Here is a 25,053-nt window from a genome sequence, read left to right on the forward strand (position 1 = left end):
TACAGTTAATTATTTTAATAGCTGTATTATAGCTCATGTTATTCAAAATACAGCAAATACTGCCCCAAGTACTGTGTACCCGTATACTTTCACATTAATTATACTTAGCAATATCAAATAAACGCTGAGCTAAGAGTGTGACAGTGCATTATAAATATCACATTGATATTCATTGATTTTTTTTTGCCAATGTGTCTCAAAACACAGGGCAAGGATTTAATTGTATCTCTTCTATAATCTGCACAGTTTATTTTCTCTGATTGAATTGTTTTTTTGGCTCAAATAACTGAATTATTCAAGATGAATTCAATGAGTTAAAGGCAGTAACTTATAAATTCAGGTATGGCCAGTATCAAATCTGAGGAGATGGTAGAACTTGTCTGTACAAAATATTTATTGCACCTCTATCAAGTTCATTGTTTTGGTAATCAGCTTCGCTAGGATTGCCATTGTTTTGGTAATCAGCTTTGCTAGGATTGCCATTAGATTCACTTGTATGTGTGTGTGTGTGTGATTTTCTGTGTCTTCACGTATTAATTCTTCTGTGAATTTTTTTGACTCGGTTGATTTTTGCTAAAATTTGGCAGGCAGGTCACTCCTTCACTCAAGTTCTGTGGTAAAATCTCAAACAATTCCTGGCCCACTGTTACCATAGCAACAGCAAAAAAAAATGATTTTGGAATAGCTTCGCGCCAAATGCATTTCATCCTACAAATTTAGGATAAAAATCTCGGATATAGTTCATTTTACTCAATTTGAGTGTGGGCACAAAGTTACTATTTGTTTTTTGATATCTTTTTTCATTACCCAGAAATTTGACTTCAAAAAAAATTCCTGGCCAAACCTTTTCATTACAACAGCCATTAAACTGTTTTTTGAATACTTTCGCGCCAAATGTATTACCTCCTACCAGTCTTGTAATAGCAGTGTTCAAATGATCATGCTTTTTATTTTGGCTAATTTGCGCACCAACCAGAGATCACTCATGTCTGGCACTCACATTGCAACTTTGAATGAACTGTAAATGCTGGTTCAATCAAAGAATACAAGCATGTATACAGGAACCTGGTTTCAGTTATAAACCGACTGTTTGCTTTATGTTCATGCCCTACCATGGCAACAACCGAAAACATGTTGCATGTTTTTTGAGCGAAGCAGATCGCCAACCAGCTTACTGGCTTGTTTTGTTTGTATGTTTCTTCCCTGTAATTTTCTCTGTAGAATCGCAGCTCCCTTCTCGACATGGGTTTCATATGACACCTTGCTTTCAACCTGCGATGTTTCATTTAATTGGGCAATATAAAATTCAATATTCATAAAATGTATTCAATATTTATAAAATTCAAATCTTACCGACTTAATAGGTGTCATAATTAGAATTTTAATGTATAAGCATTATCACAATTATAGTTTTTTTATCAAAAAAATGTTAAAACGTCTGGTATATTACCTGAGGACAGAATAGGTCAAGTGACACACAAACACACCACATTCTATTGAGCTGTTATCACATAGCATCAGGTGTAAACAATAATAATGACTTGAGTTTATAGTCTCTTTAAGGTACAATACTACTCATAGTTTTTGACAAAATTTACCATAAATTGCATGACAATGTTCATTAGTTTATTATGTACAATCATGAAGCTAATGTCTCATGGTACAATGAAATATCATTATTTTGTGTGTTACAGTTATGCTTTTTAAGAAACGTGTCCTGATATTTCTTGAAAATTGTTATTTTTAGAACAATTTCATAGAACACAATGTTAAAGAAAAATTGCATTTTTTGAAATTTTTTAAAACCCAGATTGTTTAAATAATTCAGAACAACAAAAATCACTCCATCATTAACAATACCGGTATATGACTTTTTCAGCATATGTCTCCAGTCTAGATTTTGAGATATTGCATAATATCTCTGCCATAGGAACCTATGGTAAAAGCATTATAATAGTACCAAAATGGTGACTTTCCACTAAAATACAACCATCAATTTCTCCAAAAAAGGCTGGTGACCCCCAACTTTTTTTAGGTCAATATCCTTATATTGCCTTGGAGTACAATATATTGCAAAATGAATAAATTCTGTATAGTTTAATTTATGTGTAGGCTTCTACCTTAAGCAACAAAGTCAACGTTCGTTGTATTTCTTAAAATAAAACCAACATCATTTTCTCAATTTTTTTTTCTAAATTTGAAGCCAATACGAAATTATGTAAATTTGTTCGAAAATTTTCCCAAAAAATTATAGAAAAATAAATAAAAATAGGCAAAACATTTTGGTGGTGAAATATATTGCTGTTGAACTACATGTACTACCCTAACAACTTAAGGGCTATTTGTATTTAGTCGTTAGGTTTTTTTATGCATTCTGCAGATAATTTCAACATGACAGCCACAGGGATGAAAGCTTTAGTATGTTGATGTGTTGATCAATTACTCTACAATGTTATCATTCTATAGTTGTTTTTATCAGCAAAGATAATCTATTATATATTGTTACATTTAATCGTGTGCAAAAAATACTGTATAAAACTGCTTTTATTTTGCGCATCATGCATAAATGCATAATTGTGTAGCAACAGGAATTTTGTTTTGAGACAATTGGTCATAGTACCTGATGCCGCCTTATTTTAAAGATAATCTATTATATATTGTTATATTTAATCTTGTGCAAAAAATACTGTATAAAACTGCTTTTATTTTGCGCGTCATGCATAAATGCATAATTGTGTAGCAACAGGAATTTTGTTTTGAGACAATTGGTCACAGTACCTGATGCCGCCTTATTTTAAAATTAAGATAATTAATACCAATACATGTAGCATCAAAAATTAAACAGTTTACAGTACAAAAAATCTTATTTCTATTTACAAATAAACTGATCTGTGGTTTGTTTTTTTATTCCAAAATGTCGTTCATTAACAGAACCTAAAATGAGTGGTACATGTACAATGTAACTTCAACTCACAATGTTATCCACTTACAGTAAAATAACAGATTATCCTCTCTGTACTTAATTGATTTTGATTTCCATTTGACACTCTCTACTGTTTATTGCCATGACAACACCAAAATTAAGTGCAATGTGTTAATCCTATATTTTAAACACTAGGATACAATGTACCAGTACGTCATTTTTAATTTACTAAAGTGCCAATACTTTTCTGAAATGGCATGAAAATTACGAGGTACTAGTTGTTGCATGCATGTGTATGTTATAATGATTATAACAAATTGATCAAATCCGCTTGACGTGCATGAACACCAATTATACTTCAATCAACAGTATTTCCAATTATTAATCGGATGATCTTTAATATTTTCTCATTATGGTCACTAGAGGGCACTATGATTCAGGATATGTTGACTCAACATGCATTTTTCCAATCAACAGATACTATGACAACATACAGTTAAAATTAAAATCTTATCAATAAAACTACTCAGGCTATGTAGATTTCAAAAAAATACATTATGACTTGATATGAAACAGCCGTCCTGCTTTTGTGTTTTGAGAAAAGGTAATTTTTATATTGATCGTAATTCCCAGCTGAGACTTCTTTGTGGAGAAAATTGCCTTTCAAGATATTACCTATAATTCATTTATTTTATGACTGTTTGCATGGTGACTTCTTGAAAATGTCAGTCCCTTGTTGCGTACTCGTATTGCCAAAATAAGTCATGAACAAGTATGGACCAGTTGTTTTTCGTAACTGCTGGGTTTAGGTAACTGCTAGGAGCTCTAAATTATGAAAATATATAACAGCAGTGATTGTAAGCCACAATTAATATAATTTGATTCACATAAAGTCCACAAGATAAGGAAACAGGAAATACTTGTGAATCACTATTATATAAAAAGAAGAATTAACAACCTTGCCATCTGACTTAAAACTTTAAGCTTCTATTATACATCTTTCCCCTGCTTGTAGATAATGAAAGATAACAGCCTGAAACGTGTTGCACTGTGTAAATGTTTGCTTTCTGTGCAGGTTTTCCATTTCCGTAACACGCTAATAGCACTTCAGCATTTGAACGAAGGAAAGTGTTCAAATGTGATGCAAATGTGATGCACGCTTACCAAATAAGGAAGTCATTTGAACGCATTCGTAGCACTTTCGAACATGTCCATTCCGTGTATTATTGACAAGTAAACTTTATTGTTTTCGACATCAGACGTATAACTACCGGTATATATCATATATATACATGGTACTGTAAACTTTATTGTTTTCGACATCAGACGTATAACTACCGGTATATATCATATATATACACGGTACTGTAAACTTTATTGTTTTCGACATCAGACGTATAACTACCGGTATATATCATATATATACACGGTACTGTAAACTTTATTGTTTTCGACATCAGACGTATAACTACCGGTATATATCATATATATACACGGTACTGTAAACTCTATTGTTTTCGATATCAGACGTATAACTACCGGTATATATCATATATATACACGGTACTGTAAACTCTATTGTTTTCGACATCAGACGTATAACTACCGGTATATATCATATATATACACGGTACTGTAAACTCTATTGTTTTCGACATCAGACGTATAACTACCGGTATATATCATATATATACACGGTACTGTAAACTTCTTAATGTTTACTGCTAGGAATATTTACATTTTGATGCCATTCATTCGTCAAAAATTCGTGAAAATCGCAGACCCCCCCCCCCCATCTCCAAAAAAGAATTTGTCATTGCTACCGAAATATTGTGATTTTTATTGACTCAGGGGATATCACTAAAATTTGTCTGGCTAAATAAGTGGTTTACAGTATGCCTTACATGGCTCACTCCATGACAATATCACATGATCTAAAACTCATAACACCACATTTGGATCCACTAGTACCGAGTTTAATACCTTGAATTACGATTTATTCAAACTTTTTAGTCAAACGAATCTCTTTGGTTATTTTTTTTCTTTTTTTTAGAAATTATAATCATGTGTTCAGAAAGTTTATGTGTGTCATTAATAATATTTACGCAGACTGATGCTGTAGTGACAGGATTGAATTTAATGAATTGATTGTCTTGAGAGATTGAATAATTATTTCTTCTTCCTTTCTCCTAATTGACCTTTTCCTTGCTGCATTACAACATATCATTGAGTCTCAGTTTTCACATGCTCATCATTAATAGCAATCATCAAATTAATGAACAGATAATAAAAACAATAGTTCAGTAGACTGTGAGTTTCATCTTATTTTGCAAACCAATTTAACCCTTTAATTTGGTCTGGGAGACTTTTTGTAGTCCTGAACATTTCACCTTTGGTACATGTTATAATAGTCGCAATATTATCTCTTGCAGCAACAATTTATTAAAAATTAATCAATATTTTAAATAATTAAATGTGAAAACATTATGAATTTGAAGATTTTTTTTTTATTAATAAATAACAGCAGCAATTTTTTCATAATTTCAGATAGTTTCTTGAGATTTCTTAACAACACATAGTTATATTCTAATAATTATGTACAACAAAAAATACTTGATTGTCACAGCTTTTTCTCTTGTTACTAAAATTAGAATTTTAATCTGGCCCCTTTTAACCCCAACTCGGTGTTCCGGATGGGTTTAGAATTCTATAATGTGAGACAAAACACGGCAGCCTGTACATGTAGTTTGAAAAAAGGTCTTCCTTAAATTTATTTAATTGCTTAATTACAATGGTTTCATCAATCTTCTTGAAAGCTGTTCATTACTGACAATTTTACACTGTTAACACAATAGCACCATAAATCGCGAGTCATGCGTGTCTTGCCTAATTGGGTATAATAACCCAGGATCTATTTACGTCTTATTTCCATGACGTCGAGTTTATTTTAAGAAAATGTTGTTACTCTCGATTTAACCCAGATACGACTTTTGTCCTTGTTCCCAGAATGTAGGAAATGAAAAGGTTGACTAGCATTATATTTGAAAGGGAAGTTTAGAGTGAGAATACCAATTAGATTTCCTTATTTGTAGGTTTGAGTAAGTCATCAAATCTACCATTTTTATTCATCATTGTTCAGTTAGTTGTCTTAATTTCATTAATTTAAAAAAATAGACATTCTGACTTATTAACATGCACTTCTGAACATGTATTATTGACATTGTGAACATACTAATCCAATATTGTGAATACACATGATTGACATTGTGAACACACATATTTAACATTGTGAACACACGTAATTGACATTGTGAACACACATAATTGACATTGTGAACACACATAATTGACATTGTGAACACACATAATTGACATTGTGAACACACATAATTGACATTGTGAACACACGTGATTGACATTGTGAACACACATGATTGACATTGTGAACACACATAATTGACATTGTGAACACACGTGATTGACATTGTGAACACACGTGATTGACATTGTGAACACACATAATTGACATTGTGAACACACATAATTGACATTGTGAACACACATAATTGACATTGTGAACACACATAATTGACATTGTGAACACACGTGATTGACATTGTGAACACACGTGATTGACATTGTGAACACACGTGATTGACATTGTGAACACACGTGATTGACATTGTGAACACATGTGATTGACATTTTGAACACATGTGATTGACATTGTGAACACATGTGATTGACATTGTAAACACATGTGATTGACATTGTGAACACACGTGATTGACATTGTGAACACACGTGATTGACATTGTGAACACACGTGATTGACATTGTGAACACACATGATTGACATTGTGAACACACATGATTGACATTGTGAACACACATAATTGACATTGTGAACACACGTGATTGACATTGTGAACACACGTGATTGACATTGTGAACACACGTAATTGACATTGTGAACACACGTAATTGACATTGTGAACACACGTGATTGACATTGTGAACACACGTGATTGACATTGTGAACACACGTGATTGACATTGTAAACACATGTGATTGACATTGTGAACACACGTGATTGACATTGTGAACACACGTGATTGACATTGTGAACACACGTGATTGACATTGTGAACACAAGTGATTGGCATTGTGAACACATGTTATTGACATTGTGAGCAGTATGTGTTTTACCTACTAAACACATGGTGATGATATATGTAACTTTCATCATTGTCCTGAACACATGGTTGCATGTCAGCTACATTCATGTTTCACTTTCATTTCAGATTTGAAGTTGTTCATGAATAAGTATACTCATTTGAGTGCATTTTTGTGTATTTTATACAGAAATACGACAAGCGTTGAAGGAGCAACACATAAACATGTGGTGGATCTTATCAAGTGTGGCGGCAATGAATTAAAATTAACAGTTATATCAGTACCTCAATATGAATCTGAAAGATTGGAACCCAGTGATGACTCCTCCGGTTACTCGTATATAGACTACAGTGAAAAAAGAGCTTTACCTATTTCTGTTCCTGACTATAGACAGATGGAAAAAAATGGTGAAAAATTTATTGTGAGTACAGTACAAATTACATTTATATGAAATATGTTATTAATATTTTAAAATAGTTAAATGTTTTACGAGATTTTCCCTGAAAACTGTAACACCTGGCGAGTGAGGCAATCACTAAATCAGGGACATGGTTCAACACGTATAAACACATTATTAACATAAATACCATTGAACTACTCTTCAAATGACCCTCCTGTGCACATGACATTAATATTCCAAGGCGGTCCCTTGACAGTTACTTTTTCCCTCTTTTTTTTCTCAGGATTAATCAATTCACTTGTTAGGGAGTTAAAAGGGTAGAATCAATATGAATAATTGATTGATTGAAAGTAGTAGATTGATTGATGTCACCTCAGTAGGTTCTCATAATAATAAACACCTGTAATTTTCTGTACACATAAAGGTTGAAGCAGGTATCCCTGGGATTTCAAATAGTGACCAAATTGTTGCGCAGAACATGTTTAAATTTTGTTTATACACATTTTATACCCGTCATGTATGTCACATGCGGTCAATATGAAACATGATATGGTGTGACAACTGTGATGCCTTAACCTACCAAACCGCTTTCTTATTTGACAAATTAATTATCATCTGACTTGTTTTGTCTGTTTGTTTTTTTGTCTTCAATTTGGTGATTATTTTTACTAAAATGGAGGAATAAATCATAAAAGATAAAATCCAGTGAAAACATTTTCATTCATATATTTAGAAAACCTTGAATTACATCTAAGGTCACCAAATTTCTGATTGCCCGCAAAATTGAATCCCAGCAAAGTGTTATTTCTCCCTTGGACTATTTACCATATATATGTATGAAAAGCAGTATTCAACATTCACAGTAAAACTCTGTAATATAATCCTTCTATTTTAAAGTATTAGTATTATAGCATATTCAGTTTGGTCTTTTGAGTAAACATCATAGAACTCTAGATAGAAACTTGACTGAGAATTCAAGGAAATTTAATTAGTTTTACATTTGCATTGAAACCACATGTCCAGATAATTTCATTACCTTCTCACAGCACAATCAATTCATCATAATTCTCTTTGATTTAGGTACATTATTTTATTAGAATTCTATTTTTTGAGTAATTTTAATTCTTGTTCTTTCATATGATCCGTTAACATAAATCTGAGTTCTTTCTTTTTTGTGATCAATACAACACTATTTCTAAAATTGGGGAAATGTCAAATGCTTTTTAGTGAAATACACAATAAAGAAACATACACTCCCCCACCAGTGTGCGATCTAAGTCCATATGTCAGGTTACTGGCGCTTAGCAATTTTTTAAAAAAGCTATTATCGAGATTGTTCATCTGATAACAAAATTAAAGAAGAAATTATCAAAAAAAAAATGTTACACCAACAATGTGGCAGGGGAAATTCAACTTAATTTGTACATTCAGTCATATATAGTCTATCGTGTTTATAGAGACCACACAAAAGATTTTATCAAAATTGTTCTTATAAGGCGGTCTTTATATGGAGGTTGTCTTTATATTGAAGTTGTCTTTATATGGAGGTTGGATTATTCTTTTTATAGATTAAACCCATACATATGACATAATATTTGTCTGAAAATGATGAGATGATACTATGGCAACAAGAACACATTTACTTTAATCAAATTCAAATAAGTTTGACTTCAGGAAATTAAAAATTGTGCTAAAGCTAATTATTATTTTTATTTTATTATTATTATTATTTTGGTAAATCTATGAAATATTGCTGAAAGAGTGAAGGGTGGTCACATACATTGTAAGGCAGGTGGTCTTTATACACATGTTGGTCATACACTTATGCCTTTGGAGTATCTAAAAGTGTTCACTATAGGCAGGTGGTCTTTATACACATATTGCTCATACGATTATGCCTTTGGAGTGTCTAAAAGTGTTCACTAGAGGCAGGTGGTCTTTATACACATATTGCTCATACAATTATGCCTTTGGAGTGTCTAAAAGTGTTCACTATAGGCAGGTGGTCTTTATACACATGTTGCTCATACAATTATGCCTTTGGAGTATCTAAAAGTGTTCACTATAGGCAGGTGGTCTTTATACACATATTGCTCATACAATTATGCCTTTGGAGTGTCTAAAAGTGTTCACTATAGGCAGGTGGTCTTTATACACATGTTGCTCATACAATTATGCCTTTGGAGTGTCTAAAAGTGTTCACTATAGGCAGGTGGTCTTTATACACATATTGCTCATACAATTATGCCTTTGGAGTGTCTAAAAGTGTTCACTATAGGCAGGTGGTCTTTATACACATATTGCTCATACAATTATGCCTTTGGAGTATCTAAAAGTGTTCACTATAGGCAGGTGGTCTTTATACACATGTTGCTCATACAATTATGCCTTTGGAGTGTCTAAAAGTGTTCACTATAGGCAGGTGGTCTTTATACACATGTTGCTCATACAATTATGCCTTTGGAGTATCTAAAAGTGTTCACTATAGGCAGGTGGTCTTTATACACATATTGCTCATACAATTATGCCTTTGGAGTGTCTAAAAGTGTTCACTATAGGCAGGTGGTCTTAATACACATATTGCTCATACAATTATGCCTTTGGAGTGTCTAAAAGTGTTCACTATAGGCAGGTGGTCTTTATACACATGTTGCTCATACAATTATGCCTTTGGAGTGTCTAAAAGTGTTCACTATAGGCAGGTGGTCTTTATATAGAGGTTGTCATACACGCAGGTTTGTCTGTATGTGTAATATAATTTAAATTTTCATTTTCCTAGGTATACAACATTTACATGGCTGGTAGAATGCTTTGTTCGCATCGATATCGAGAGTTTTCTGCCTTGCATCAGCAGCTCAAAAGAGAATTTCCAGATTTTCAGTTCCCTAAATTTCCCGGAAAGTGGCCATTTTCACTTTCTGAACAACAGTTAGATGCTAGAAGGAGGGGTGTAGAACAATACTTAGAAAAAGGTAGGTTATGTAAGATACTATGACTTTGTAAATCTTCAGCCATTCATATTCAACTAAAGTATGTTATCAAGGTTTTGAACCCGTATGCTACTCTGTACAGTGAGACATAATGGTACCTGCATGTAGAGGGCGCTATTTATACATTGTGCTACACTTAGTCATGTTCTTCAAATTGTAGAAATCTGTTATTTTCGTGCGTCATGTGTAAAATTTCAATAGTAGTCTGAGAACGAAATCGCATTCCCTGTTATAATATATTGTATTGTTCATATCCATTTATATTTGTTATCCCTTATCTTTTAGTTACGTCAGTGCGAGTGATAGGAGAAAGCGACATAATACAGGAATTTCTTGCTGATATGAATGAAGAAAATGGAACGGTGAGTCACAAATCTCTTTTTATTCTCCTATTCCTTGGTTGATTTCTTTTGAAGTCCTTAAACATTATTATCACTATCTTGTTTCAGCTGTTGATATCGGTACTTGAAGATAATTAAAAATAAATCAGTAATGTCAAATGTGACTTCTTGTCTCAGTGTTGCGCAACGTAGACATTCTACAGTTAATTTTACTTTAAATTCTAGAGTTCCAATACTGGGACAACCGAAGTAGAACTCAGAGTATTACTGCCTGACAGAAACACATTGACTGTAACAGTTAGAAGAAACAGTCCTACAGACGAAGTCTATGAGGTAACTATCAATTCATATAATACAATGCATTATGTATTGTAATCCTTTTAAGTGCATCTTTCTTGTACTCTTGATAAAAATGAACATGCAATGGCAATGTTGCCAAACTGAAATATGTGTAGTGTATCTTTTATACATTAACTGTATGTTGGTTTTGTTGTGTTGCTAATGTAACAACATACAATGTATATGCAGTGTTTTGTTTCAGCATGCCTGCTGCTGAGTTCTCATACTGCTTGATATTCCATGGCACATGATAGGTGTTGACTGGGGATATAGTGGTTACCAGTGTCTGTTCATACAGAGTCTTATCAGGAACACTATTGCAGATAGACATTCACACAGTGTTGTATTGAAGACATTGCACACTGGAAATGATTGACATATTTATTAACCATGTATGGTCATGTGACCTTATTAAAAATGCATAAATATCATATCTGGAGCACTATTGCAACTTGATATTCTACCAGTGCTTTATTGAAGACATTGAGTTCATGATCTGATCAACATATTAACTGACCAGATATGGTCAATTGACCTCATTAAAAATGCATCACCATCTTACCTATAGCACTATTGCAGATAGACATATTCAAGACACTTTCTGATTAACATATTTAATAACTACATGTATATATAGTTATGTAACCTTATAAACAATGCATAACTATCATATGGGGAATGATATTAGACATTCAACCAATGTTTGTAATAAAGATGCCTGGGGATCTGTCATTTCTAATGGTTTTTCTTTTTGTCACAATAGGCTGTTGTTGATAAACTAGGAATGGATGAAGAAACCGCAAATGTCTTTGCTTTATATGAGATTATGGACTACACATTTGGTATGTGCTAAATATTATTTAGTTGAAAATTCTCCTAATAGCAATTCAAAATCCTTTCAAATATTTGGTACTCTTAACTCAGCCCACCATTCAACCATTCTTGACTTCATAGCTCTAACCATGCACTCACTCACCCGACCACAATTCACTCTTTACTCACTCACCCAACCACTACTCACTCTTTACTCACTCACCCAACCACTACTCGCTCTTTACTCACTCACCCAACCACTACTCGCTCTTTACTCACTCACCCAACCACTACTCACTCTTTACTCACTCACCCAACCAACCAACCACTACTCACTCTTTTCTCACTCACCCAACCACTACTCACTGTTTACTCACTCTTTACTCACTCACCCAACCAACCAACCACTACTCACTCTTTTCTCACTCACCCAACCACTACTCACTCTTTACTCACTCACCCAACCACTACTCACTCTTTACTCACTCACCCAACCAACCAACCAACCAACCACTACTCACTCTTTTCTCACTCACCCAACCAACCACTCACTCTTTACTCACTCACTCACCCAACCAACCAACCACTCACTCTTTTCTCACTCACCCAACCAACCACTCACTCTTTACTCACTCACTCACCCACCCAACCAACCAACCAACCACTACTCACTCTTTTCTCACTCACCCAACCACTACTCACTCTTTACTCACTCACCCAACCACCACTCACTCTTTACTCACTCTCCCAACCACTACTCACTCTTTACTCACTCACCCAACCAACCAACCAACCAACCACTACTCACTCTTTTCTCACTCACCCAACCAACCACTCACTCTTTACTCACTCACTCACCCAACCAACCACACACTCTTTTCTCACTCACCCAACCAACCAACCACTCACTCTTTACTCACTCACCCACCCAACCAACCAACCAACCACTACTCACTCTTTTCTCACTCACCCAACCAACCACTCACTCTTTACTCACTCACCCAACCACTACTCACTCTTTACTCACTCACCCAACCACTACTCACTCTTTACTCACTCACCCACCCACCCAACCAACCAACCACTACTCACTCTTTACTCACTCACCCAACCACTACTCACTCTTTACTCACTCACCCACCCAACCAACCAACCACTATTCACTCTTTACTCACTCACCCAACTACTACTCACTCTTTACTTACTCACCCAACTACTACTCACTCTTTACTCACTCACCCAACCACAATTCACTCTTCACTCACTCACCCAACCACTACTCACTCTTTACTCACTCACTCACCCACCCAACCAACCAACCACAATTCACTCTTCACTCACTCACCCAACCACTACTCACTCCTTACTCACTCACCCAACCAACCACCCACTACTCACTCTTTACTCACTCACTCACTTACCCAGTCAACCACTACTCACTCTTTACTCACTCACTCACTCACTCGCCCAACCAACCACTTCTCACTTACTCACACAACCAACCAACCAACCAACCAACCACTACTCACTCTTTACTCACTCACCCAAACAACCACTACTCACTCACTCACTCACTCACGATTACTCACTCACCCAACCACTCATCATAACATTGAACTATTCATCATTATCAATAGTCATGCACTTGCTTGACACTCACCTAGTCGCTCCTCTCTCAATAACTACTCACAACTTTAAAATGAACTAGTACTCATCATTATTAATTGTTGCACACTCACTCACTCACTCATCGCTCATTCACTCATCGCTCATTCACTCACTGCCAATTAGTCTGTGTTGTTTTTCAAATCATATTCAATCACTGTTACTTCTTCTTCACCTACATCATCAATTCAATGAGGAAGCTGACTAACCAGTTACTTCTTTGTCTTGATTTGTTTCAGAACGCAAGCTTTCACCCAATGAATTTCCGCACAATCTTTATATACAGAATTACTCCACTGCTACAAATACTTGCTTAGCATTACGGAAATGGATATTTGCTGTTCACCATGAAATCTTACTTAATGATGATGACATGGCAGTCAACTTCTTTTTCTGGCAGGTAACTGCATTTCATACTTTTCTCTAATAAAATTTAAGTGTGAAGCTTGATTTCTTCATATTTTTTATTCCAGCCATTGTAGTATTTTTACGACTTTCTGTCCTTTCATTTTGAGTTACTTTTCATCAAGTATTTTATTCAGTCGTACTCTGAGATTTGTCTCCTTGCATTGTGGGACACTCTAGTTGGGATCCAATCAGTGCATTTGCAACAAATACAGTTCCACAGAGCCATATCTCGTACATGCCTGGACCAATCAAGTTTAAACTTCACACACACATCACTCATTGGGTTATACATGTATATATGTATGTATCTCACATCTATAATACATATAAACAGGGACATTGACAATGACTTGTTGCCTCTTTCATTGATTATGCTGACATTTGTGTTTATTTGCCAGGCTGTGGATGACATTGGCAAAGGAAGAGTAAAGCCTGCTAATAGTTTATTACAACTAAAATCTTTACAAGAAAATCACAAAAAATTACAGGTGAGAGACTGTTGAACATATTATTGGTGTTAATACAGTGAATCTTAACTGTAGTTTTCAATTTCCACAGACTAAAATGTCTGCCACTATGATTTCAAACCTTTTGCCACCCATAGCCATCTAAATAAAGTCAAATTATTATAATTTCATTGTTATACCCACACCGTAACCTTTTGTGTGCTACAGTCAACTATTTTTGTCTCAATCTTCTGAAGGAAATTTTGTAAATTTGTGATGAAAAGAGGAAACTGGTGGTGAAAAGGTGAAGAGACAATTATGATGTACCATCATTAATAAAACACACTCATTCTACACCTTTGCAACTGCATATTCAGTAGACATTTATAGTATTTTGTTTTTGTTTCGTGCTGGCCTGAGAAGTGTACATTTTGTTCATAAAATTCAGCTCAAATTTGATTGGCCAGAAGATTCAGTTGTGACACCCCTTAACAATAAACAAAATTCCCAGTATTGCACCTGTGTACAGTGAAGGTGTTTTTGTGCAATTCAAGAGAGGCATCCAATCAAGTATATTAATTTGTGTAACATTGCTGCAATATGATGACTCAGCAGTTTATAATGAGAGTGAGGATGTAACAATTATTTGGGTCGCAACGTCCAGCTTGTAAATCTTATAATTCATGCATATTTATAATATCAAATATGTCATGTGAAACCTAAAACTTCATCAAAGAGTGCAACATTAAATTGAGACAATTAACAGTTAATCCTTGGATGCTTTTCTAAAAACTATTGAAGGATTTTGAAATCATGTGTCATTTTACTCTCAGTATTTACATCTGGCGAGAAGTCTTGATGAGTACAATGAAGTGGCCTTTCCTCACTGTGCGTGTGATGCCAGAAAAAATGGACATGTGATAGCTATCTGTAGTATTAACAGTCTCAAGTTGCAGGCGTGTTCTGAAGATGGCCAACTCGAGGTAAGTAGGTTTGACCACTTAGACGGCTCCATCTTTATACTGTGAAAATTGTTATTCTCAGACCTCAATTTTTTCAACATTTCCCGGTTTACTATATTAGAAGAATTTTATTCTCTATCACTACCTAATTTATTATATATCTCAGGAAAATTTTATGATCACTATTATAATAACTTTTGAAATAATTTTTAAGATTCCTCCAATATACATGAATGTTCTTTCAAAGCTTTCTTTGATTTTGTTTAAACTTGGTACATACTTTGCACACAATAGGAACTTGACACATGTCATTTTATTTTCTGATCATCATTTTATGTCCTAATGGTGGCCATATTTATGACATGCCTGGACTCATTAAGTAATTCTGACTTCGCATATTATATCAATTTACATCAAATCTGTTGCATCATTAGTGTCAGTCAGCATAAATAATAAAGTCATGAATATCATACACAGAAGAAAGGAAGACTCACCTGACCTGTTAAAATATAATACATTTTGAGAGATTGCATGCACTTATCACTAAATGTATGTACACATGCACTCCAATATACTTTTACATTTACATGTCATGACTTGTAAATTTAGGACCAGTGTTATTGATCAATGTTCAACATGATAATATGCACATATTTAATTTAGGACTAGTATTAATGATCAGCGTTAATAACATATTTAATTTAGGACCAATCACCAGAGTTTACATGGGATGAGATTCAGCGATGGGAGATTGATGACGAAGGAATGGCATTTTGTTTTGAATACGAGAAACCAGGAAAGAGGCCTCGATGGGTCAAAGTTTTCACAGCATATGTAAGTCAAGTGTACAACCCTCTCTCCTTCATTGAAGCTATTTGAACTGCTGATGAGGTGATTTATATTTGATACTTTTGTTCAATATTTGTTATCTGAAAGTTTAACAATAAGATATTTCATCTGTCTTGATTTAAACTAAAATTTTACTACTGTTTTGGGGCATAATACTAGGTGGAAAAATAAAAAACCTGTTTCCATGGAAATGATTTTGATACTCTTAGAACAAAATCCCATCCAAAGCCAATCCAGTAACTTGAATTTTGTAAAATTTCTATTATCTCCATTGTTACCGAACTTCAAAGTGATATTTGGTTTGTATAGTGTGTACCATGTATACTATACATATAGGTACTACAGGTGGACCTCTCTCAAATTTGGACATTTTGTGATGATAACTTCAATACTCTAATTGAAATGTGCATTACTAACAGTAGAGCTATCTCGACTGAGAGACTGTTTGTTTAACACTTTGAGCGTCACATAAAATTTTCGCTCAAAATTGGGTAAATTTGTTCAAATTTTCTGTAATTTTCACTAAATTCAATCTTAATTTTGGACTAAACAGACAAAAAGTTTATATTTCTGCCAACATTATCTGTGAAAAAAAGCAGACTACAAATGAAAATATTTTGTGGATTCCTGAAGTTTACTTTAGCACTCAGAAGGTTAAAGTAAAATCTTCAAATTATACTGTCCATGTTTAAACATGGTAGGCATATTACAAATAAATACTGTATTTACATTTATAAGTTCCAAATAATTACATCTGTTATACCATATGAACTGTTTTGTCAGAGCAGTTATCCTAGTACATACATGTACATACCAAGAACTAAAGTCACTCTTTCTGAAATTTCATATATGGATCTTTCATGGCACAAAAAATAACTTAAAATTGTATATCCATTGCAGTATAACTACATGTTTGACTGTTTTGAGCGCATCACTGCAGAGATCAACTGGATGAAAGAAAATCAAGTTACTGAGGAAGAAGATGATGATGAGGAAGAAGCGGACGATGAAGAGGAAGATGATGAAGATGAAGAAGATGAGGAGGATGAAGAGTTAATTGCCATGCCAACAAGGCCAGTAGGAGCAGTCGGTAGCAAGGTGAGCTTTTATACCAAGGTGCCAAAGAGGAATTTAGGAATTAATTATTTTTATGGGTTGCGTAAATGAATTAATGAATATGGAAAGATAGCAACACAAGTAGTTCGTCTGATTGCGACACATTAATCTTCATTTCGTTGATCGCCATGTTTTTTCCCCGCCAAATTTAGGTGCAACATTTTGCAAATTGGTATTTATTTATCGTTTTCAAACCATAGTGACGTGATTGCCCATTGGCTGAGAGCTTCAGAATTTCATGAAGTAAACCCACGTAAATTTTTCCATATTTATCAAAAACCAAAATTAACAATTTGAATTTAATATAAAAAGAAATACATAATAATTGCAAAAAGGTTGCTACAAAATGTTGGTGGAAATTTTTGTTGTTGATTTGGATTACTCTATTCTCTAATCGATTATTCACTCTGACAATAGTCAGTGGCACCTAGAATGTCAAATTATAATAATTTTGGTTTATGAAAATTTCAATCAAGAATTTGTGAAATATAATTTCCAAATTTATTTTTGTAGGCTTTTTCTTCTCGGAATATTTTTGGAAGATTGAAAAACAACGCGACGATGCAGAAAGATGTCTTTGAGGATATAAACGATGGTGATCTTTAATTATTCTGAATGTGTGATCCAAGCCTCCAATCAGAAGCTTGAACTTGTGTCATGTGACATAAGAGAACCAATCAGATGGTTGCAATCTGGCAAAGTAACAATTAGTTTAGATTATTTTTCCCCTGTACATGATTAAGTGTGTTATATACCCGGACAAGTACAACAGTGGAAGGTATATATTTTGTAACTAGCCCGAAGACAACCTTTTTTTTTCACCAGTAGAAAAAACTTATTTAGAAATACCTTATTGCAAAGTTTTGTTTTGTTATCGTTTATATTTCTTTATCCTTTTTTTTTTTGTAGTAAATAATGCCAAGCTTGTTAAGAAGGGTCATCACATCATGATTAATGATTGAGTTTATTACAGTTGTGTCATCATATACATTGTTAAGGTGGAACTTGTCGTAGATTACATTAATATGGTTTTGCTATGTTACGTCTTTATGCTGGCACCCATCTTGCCAAAAATATATTTTGTCAAGGTCTATACTAGATGCAAGATGCCAATATATACCTAGTCCATCTCTCTGCATTGGCAGTCATCTTTGCTGATATTTATTTTATCCGGGATTTGTACTAGACAATGCCAATTTTGTTTACGTTATCAATGTATCACAAACCTATGTTAATCTACAACCTCGTGGTACAAGGTGGTTTATAAATAACAGTTTTGTTCTCATGAAAATTTATAAATTTATAATTCCTATATAAATGACTGACTGCTTTGTCAGTCTCAAAATATTATGACATATGTATTTGAATCATTGTTTAGATGTGTAGATAGTAGAAAGGTAACGAATGCCATACTACTTGTAAATACTGGTTTTGGACTATACGGTTGTCACAAAAATATAATTTTTCTTTTTTTTGTCACTATGTATCTCACAAATGCTCATTACAACATTATAATAATCTAATTAGCGCTAATGCAGCCTCTTATCCATTATTACAATTGAGGGTCAAAGGAAATAAAGTTGAGCTTTCTTTTTTTTTTATTTCATGAAAATTATATAAAATATGTTCATTTTAGTGAAAGTATAGATTTACATGAATTGTCTCTACCCTCTGGATAATAAATGCAAAACTAACAATTAAATGTACAGAATATTTTAATTTATTTCCAGGAGTCATTTCATACTTGTTTTTTAGGAGTCAAATAAGGATACACTGTGATATTGAGGATCTGTTATCTATCAGCGATCCACAAATCTTGATTGCTCCGCATCTCAAAACAATCAGTTCTGTATTTTAGACACACCAAGTACGTCGCACCTACACGATGCATTATTTACCTACAAAACGCTTCTGTGATGTTAAAAATGACAAATTTCATTGAAAGCACTGTTGTTGAAAGCGACAACTGTATTTAGTTGACCACTGTGACAGCTTTCCTTTCATCTGTTCTACCCCTCACAGAAGTGCTTCATGGCCATAGAGGGCACTACTCATAGGAAATCTATACATGTATTTATGAAGTTGTTAATATTAATCATTTGAATTAACAGCTGTGAAAAACCTGACTGGACTGTGTGACTGGCATCATTATTTCCTCGTTTTGACAATCGTATTGATGTCACAGTGTTTGTGCTGTTATTGTAAAGAAATTTACAAATATATAATTTAGGGTGTGTGTTTCTAATATGTCCTGGCAAATTAGAGACTTGTTGCTCTGTACAATGCAGCTTTTGTATAAGGTCTTGCATCACTTTGCCACAGTGACAGAGTCAACATGTCTTCTTATAAATCAACTTTAATATCTTAACTTTCAAAGTTTGGTGGTGTTGTTCAGGCTCCCTCACTATATAAAATGACAGACATATTGATGCTATGCGACCAGCAGTTGTATGCAAATTGATGCGCTGTGAAATGTACGGAAGCTGCCCTGCATGTCACTACAGAGTTGTTAAATCATGAAAATGTCATTCTTTTTTGGAAAGCTGCATACAATACATGGATAATCAGTTGGTGGGCAACCAGATTTTTTTTTTGTAATTTGATCTGTACATAGTGAATGTGAGGTTTCTATAAATCTGAATAGTGATGTACAATTACTAGCACATTTCTAGGCAATATTGGAATGAGGTTTGGTGAAACAATGGAAAGATTCTTGGTTAGTTAGTTCTAATATGCTAATAAGGATTCAAATGTGTGAAATTTGACATTTTGGCTGTTGCTAATGTAAAATAAAGTATATTCTCACAATGAGATTAAGGTTCTGCTAATTTATGCATTGCGTCAAATTCACTGAAATGTCATGTAGCTATTTCAACATGTCTGACTTTACATACGTCAGTATGCAAATGATGCAGATTTAATTTACATACACTACTGTCACAACTCAAGTTATTGACAACCCTTTACATATCTGAATGAATAATATATAAAGCTGGTAGGGGCATGAGTTGGATAATGCGTAATTTAAAGGAAAAGTCCAGGCAAATGTAGGAGTTTTTGATTCCAGTGTGCGAAGCACACAATGTCTTTTCAGTGAGTGCCTCTGTGTGTGTCTGTTCCACTGATATCTCAAGAACCAATTATCAGATTTTTAACTAGGTACTTAGATGCTCTAGGATAATGCTCAGACCTGATTAGTTTTTGGTTGATATCCATGCATATTAATTACCTAATTTGCATATTAATTAATTTTAAGCCATTTCACTTTTTTTCTAAAGAACCATCCTACAAATTTTAATGAAACATGGTACATACATGTTCTGGGATAATGCGCAAATCTGATTAGTTTTTGGTTGAAATCAATGTGATATGCCTAATGTTTCAGATGACTATATATGGTCCTGTGACCTCAATAATATGCATAACTGTAATATCTTAAGTACTGTTGCAAATAGGCACATGCACCTGGTGCTATAATTTTGTGGTCTAACAAGATATATGACCAAAATATCACGTCATCATAAATGCTCATTATTTCAGTAAATATTTATAATATAGCTACTTGGAACCACCCTGTAAATTCTGTATTTGCTTTAATAGAAGCACATGTGCTACCTGTAAATATAAAGTAAATACAGTACTCCTTATTTGTACTTCATGCCTCCAATATCTTCAGCACACGAGAGTTCTTTCTAAGCTTTCTTTGATTTTTAGATCACTTTTCATCAGTATTATGTAGTCAACCAATTTGATTCTCCAGCAAGGGGTTATGGGTAAATTATGACATCGTAGCCACTGTCTTTAATACTTTGCTAAAATAACCTTTGTGATTTCAAGTGAGTAAACACAAGGCAAGTTGGTACGATAATAATATGAGAATGCCTATATATAAATATTTTGTTTAGGCAAAAATCATTGTTCATATGTTTATAAAGTCTGTACATTCTAACATTTCAATCTAGGGAAAATCTTGGTCATCGGATTATTCTTGTGAAAAACTTTGGACAACGAGCAAAATTCTCTTTCCCTTTCAAAAATGTAGTCATATTCATTTCATTATTACGTGTATTGAAAAAATGTTTTCACAACGTCCGTGGTTCATCATACAATTACCATCAGGTTTTCATTTTCAGCTTGTGTACCACACACGTTGTTTCTGCCAAATCTTTTATTTTTTCTCATCAATTTTTCTATACTATAATAATTTTAATTTAACTTGTGGGAAGGTGTCTCATTGGATAATGATAATTTTGAGGTGTTTCTTTTGTACATTATCAGTTCTCTATATACATATAATATATAATTATGCAAAATGTGTACATTTTATTGTAAGCATTGCATTCAGCATATGTAATGTTTTTGAACTTGACAGAATTAGATTTGGGAGAAAGATTGTAATTACAAACCAGTTTGAAATCTCACGTGATTACGGGAAATCATTTCCTTTTCATGTCTTTGTGATACCAATGTTTCAGCAATCAAAGTAACCATGTGGCCTCAATTTAAAAGGTGCATGTTTGATATTTTCATCGGCTGACCCCCAAATTTGTGTAACAACCCCCCCCCCCCAAACTGCTGTTATCAAAATTGAGTTTGTAGACCTGATGAATGCACTATGCGAGAGAAATTTACATAATGTACATGTAGATATATTTTTTTTTTTCAATATGACTTGAAAAACAAAGATGGAATGACTATGCTGTCATGAGAATATATCATTTTGGTATGATTTCATTTCAACCTCTTGCTTTGGCCTCTGTTACAAACAATGAATACCATTTGTTTACTGATTTTAATCACATGATTTCTATGCAGCTGGTAATGATATCTTGCTGACATACACAGCTGCATTATTAAAAGAGATCTGTGCAACAATAGACAACAATGGTTTAAATTGCCATGTCAAATTTTACATAAAGTGAAGTTTTTCTTGACTCACTCAGAAATAATTGCTTGTCTGAATTATAGAATTGTACAAGCAGTCATTACTGCGCATGGAGTAATGTTCGAATAGTGAAATTACTTGTTTAATAAGTGTTTTAAATTTATTATTATATATTACAATTTTTTGTTTTTAGCTTCGCTGTCGACTTTGTCGAGCGGAGCTTATCATATGAGTGATTGTTCGTCGACGTCCGGCGTCCGTGTCAATGTTTTACTTTTTCGACTTCTTCTTGAAAACTACAAGCCTGAATGCTTGGATACTTGGTGTATATGTACCTTGGGTAGACCTCTCTTAGATTTGTTCATTTCATGATGATATTTTCAATTCTCTAATTTTGGTGAATATTTTTGTTATTTTTAACTTCTTGTTAAATTGCTTTGATATTACATATATAGGTACTACATGTGGACCTCTCTCAGATTTGTTCATTTTGTAATGATATCTTTAATTCTCTAATTTTGGTGAATATTTTTGTCATTTTTCATTTCTGATTGTTTTGATACTATACATTTTGTTCATTTTCTATTAAATGATATCTTCTTTTCTTTAATTGAAATGTGCATTGCTAACAGCGGAGCTATCTCAGCCAAGAGGCTGCTTGTTAAATTTAAAGATTCGGCACAACTTAAAGATATTTCTGTCATTAGGTTTTACTTTGTGATAATTTGCTTGATTAGGGTATTTTTCTTTTCACATGCATGGGAACACTATTCAAAAAGAATTACCTAGCTAATGTAATTCAAACAGATTGGAATCTGAAATGATTGGCAATTGAGATTTGTACATAAATTACACATTTCATTTGATTTAGGCAAACTCGTACCATTAATAATTTCAGTGCCAAAACGCAATACACAATATAGAAATTCTCAGTGAAACTTATAATACTGCTGTAGTTTGCTTTGTGCTTACCATATTCACTACGGACATGTACAAACTACATCCAGAGTCTGGTGATTTGAAATCAAGGATATGATTCATTATTATTTCTAATCATGCAAAGCCGTTTTGCTTTGGTATATTCCCATCATTAAGGACAATGTCAGTTTTATGACAATTCTTTATCATCCTACTTGAATTATTTTATTTGCAATATGACTTACAGTTGGCTTAATAATAAATGTACCAGGATTTTAAAAATATTTTCCTCCTAAAATCTATGCTGCCTTTCACTCATTATATGCCTAGCTACAATGCTAGTATTATCTTATTACCATTCAGATTTATGCACATAAATGATACTATAAGCATCTTGAGAAATAAATACTAGTTTTGTATTCTATGTTCATTGGTCAGTATAACTTTTTCACCACCACTTCCCTCTTTTCATTACAAAATAGTTCCGTTTTTAGTCTGCACTTTCCTTCAGAAGATAAGGACAAAAATAGCCTAACATTTTTAGTAAAAACTGAAAATTGGCTAAAGTTTTGTCTGTTGGCTCCAAAATTAGGGTTCATTTCCAGAAATATTGAATATAAAAAAGTGCAGACTAATTTGGGTGATAAAGTGTGGTGGTGTAAAGGTAAAATGCCATGCACAAGCAATCACTTATAATCGTGTGGTCTGCACTGTTGACATTGATTGCCTTTGCTTTCAACTGATCAGATCAAAGCTGATCGCAATGAGTAAATCCTACATGTAGGATTGGAGCTATAGATTGGAATATAGTGAGAGAAATGCTGCAAAGATTCCAAGCTAACATGCTTGCCAGTTATGCCCAGAATATTTCTAGAAATACACGTCAGTAATTAATTTATATGTTTTCAATCCCCAACTCTTCTCAGATTTCTTTTCAAATTGTAAATTATTCAAATCCCTCAACAGAGCAAAATTACATCGGTGGCAACACATTCGGAGAGGGTAGAGGCTGAAATGTAGACTTAGCAGTTTTTGGTACTCATCGTTGCAGTTCACCACATATTTATGTAATGTATATACATGTACACTTAAAAGTTTTAGTCTTTGATGCAATATAATAATGTCCATCAGCTGTAGAAAGAACTGTTTTTTTTATTTCTACTTTGTCACAACTCATTTGTCATGAACCGGTCAATTTGGGAGAATATGTTAATACCAAAGTTAATCTGGCTTAAAACAATGCTTGGTGGATTGGTGCTAACACTTGTATAGCTTCAAATCAAATGATTGAAAGTGACGCCAGTACGAGTTGTTCATTCTTTCTTTGCATCAAGGTGCTCCTGAACTTCTCTGAAAAACAAAGTAAACATGGCAACCACCTTAGAGGGCGCTGTATATAGTTTTTGCTTTGACTGTATTTTTAGTTACCACATTTAAATTGGTAATGAGACGTTGATCACCTTGCAATTTAAATAAAAATTGTCACTATGGCATGTGTACAGTAGGTGTGAATATCAGTATATTTTTCTATTCTTAGGCTGTTGGTGGCGGACATACAAGACATAAATTATTGTCATATACCTGTATTTAATCCTTTTTTCTTGTATCATTATTAGTGTAAGTTGATGCAGCTTTGGTTCCTATCTTATATAAACCAGTTTAAATGCATTGATACTATGTAATAAAGAGATGATCTGAAAAATTGTACATGCAGCATGATGTTTTTATTTTTCCTGCAAGAGTGAAAGATTGGGTTGAACTTGATGCTCGGATCAACAAGAGCGTGGATTAACTATTCTTCAAAACTAGATCTCTGGTATG

General features: G+C 33.6%; 1 protein-coding gene across 1 annotated transcript in view; it reads left to right on the forward strand.

Moving 5' to 3' along the window:
* Window positions 1-24,939, forward strand: part of LOC100368066 (sorting nexin-27-like) — a 97,650-nt gene extending 72,711 nt beyond the window's left edge. Inside the window, exons 2-12 of the mRNA XM_002732674.4 lie at window positions 7,290-7,521; window positions 10,280-10,472; window positions 10,776-10,852; window positions 11,057-11,164; window positions 11,934-12,012; window positions 13,888-14,048; window positions 14,455-14,544; window positions 15,336-15,485; window positions 16,170-16,298; window positions 17,214-17,411; window positions 17,943-24,939. Of these exons, the coding sequence (XP_002732720.1) occupies window positions 7,290-7,521; window positions 10,280-10,472; window positions 10,776-10,852; window positions 11,057-11,164; window positions 11,934-12,012; window positions 13,888-14,048; window positions 14,455-14,544; window positions 15,336-15,485; window positions 16,170-16,298; window positions 17,214-17,411; window positions 17,943-18,035 (1,510 nt within the window). The 3' untranslated portion in view covers window positions 18,036-24,939. The remainder of the gene's footprint in view (window positions 1-7,289; window positions 7,522-10,279; window positions 10,473-10,775; window positions 10,853-11,056; window positions 11,165-11,933; window positions 12,013-13,887; window positions 14,049-14,454; window positions 14,545-15,335; window positions 15,486-16,169; window positions 16,299-17,213; window positions 17,412-17,942) is intronic.
* Window positions 24,940-25,053: the final 114 nt, after the last annotated feature.

The sequence above is a fragment of the Saccoglossus kowalevskii genome, chromosome 13 (assembly GCF_978046115.1).
Source record: "Saccoglossus kowalevskii chromosome 13, keSacKowa6.1, whole genome shotgun sequence".
Classification (NCBI taxonomy): domain Eukaryota; kingdom Metazoa; phylum Hemichordata; class Enteropneusta; family Harrimaniidae; genus Saccoglossus; species Saccoglossus kowalevskii.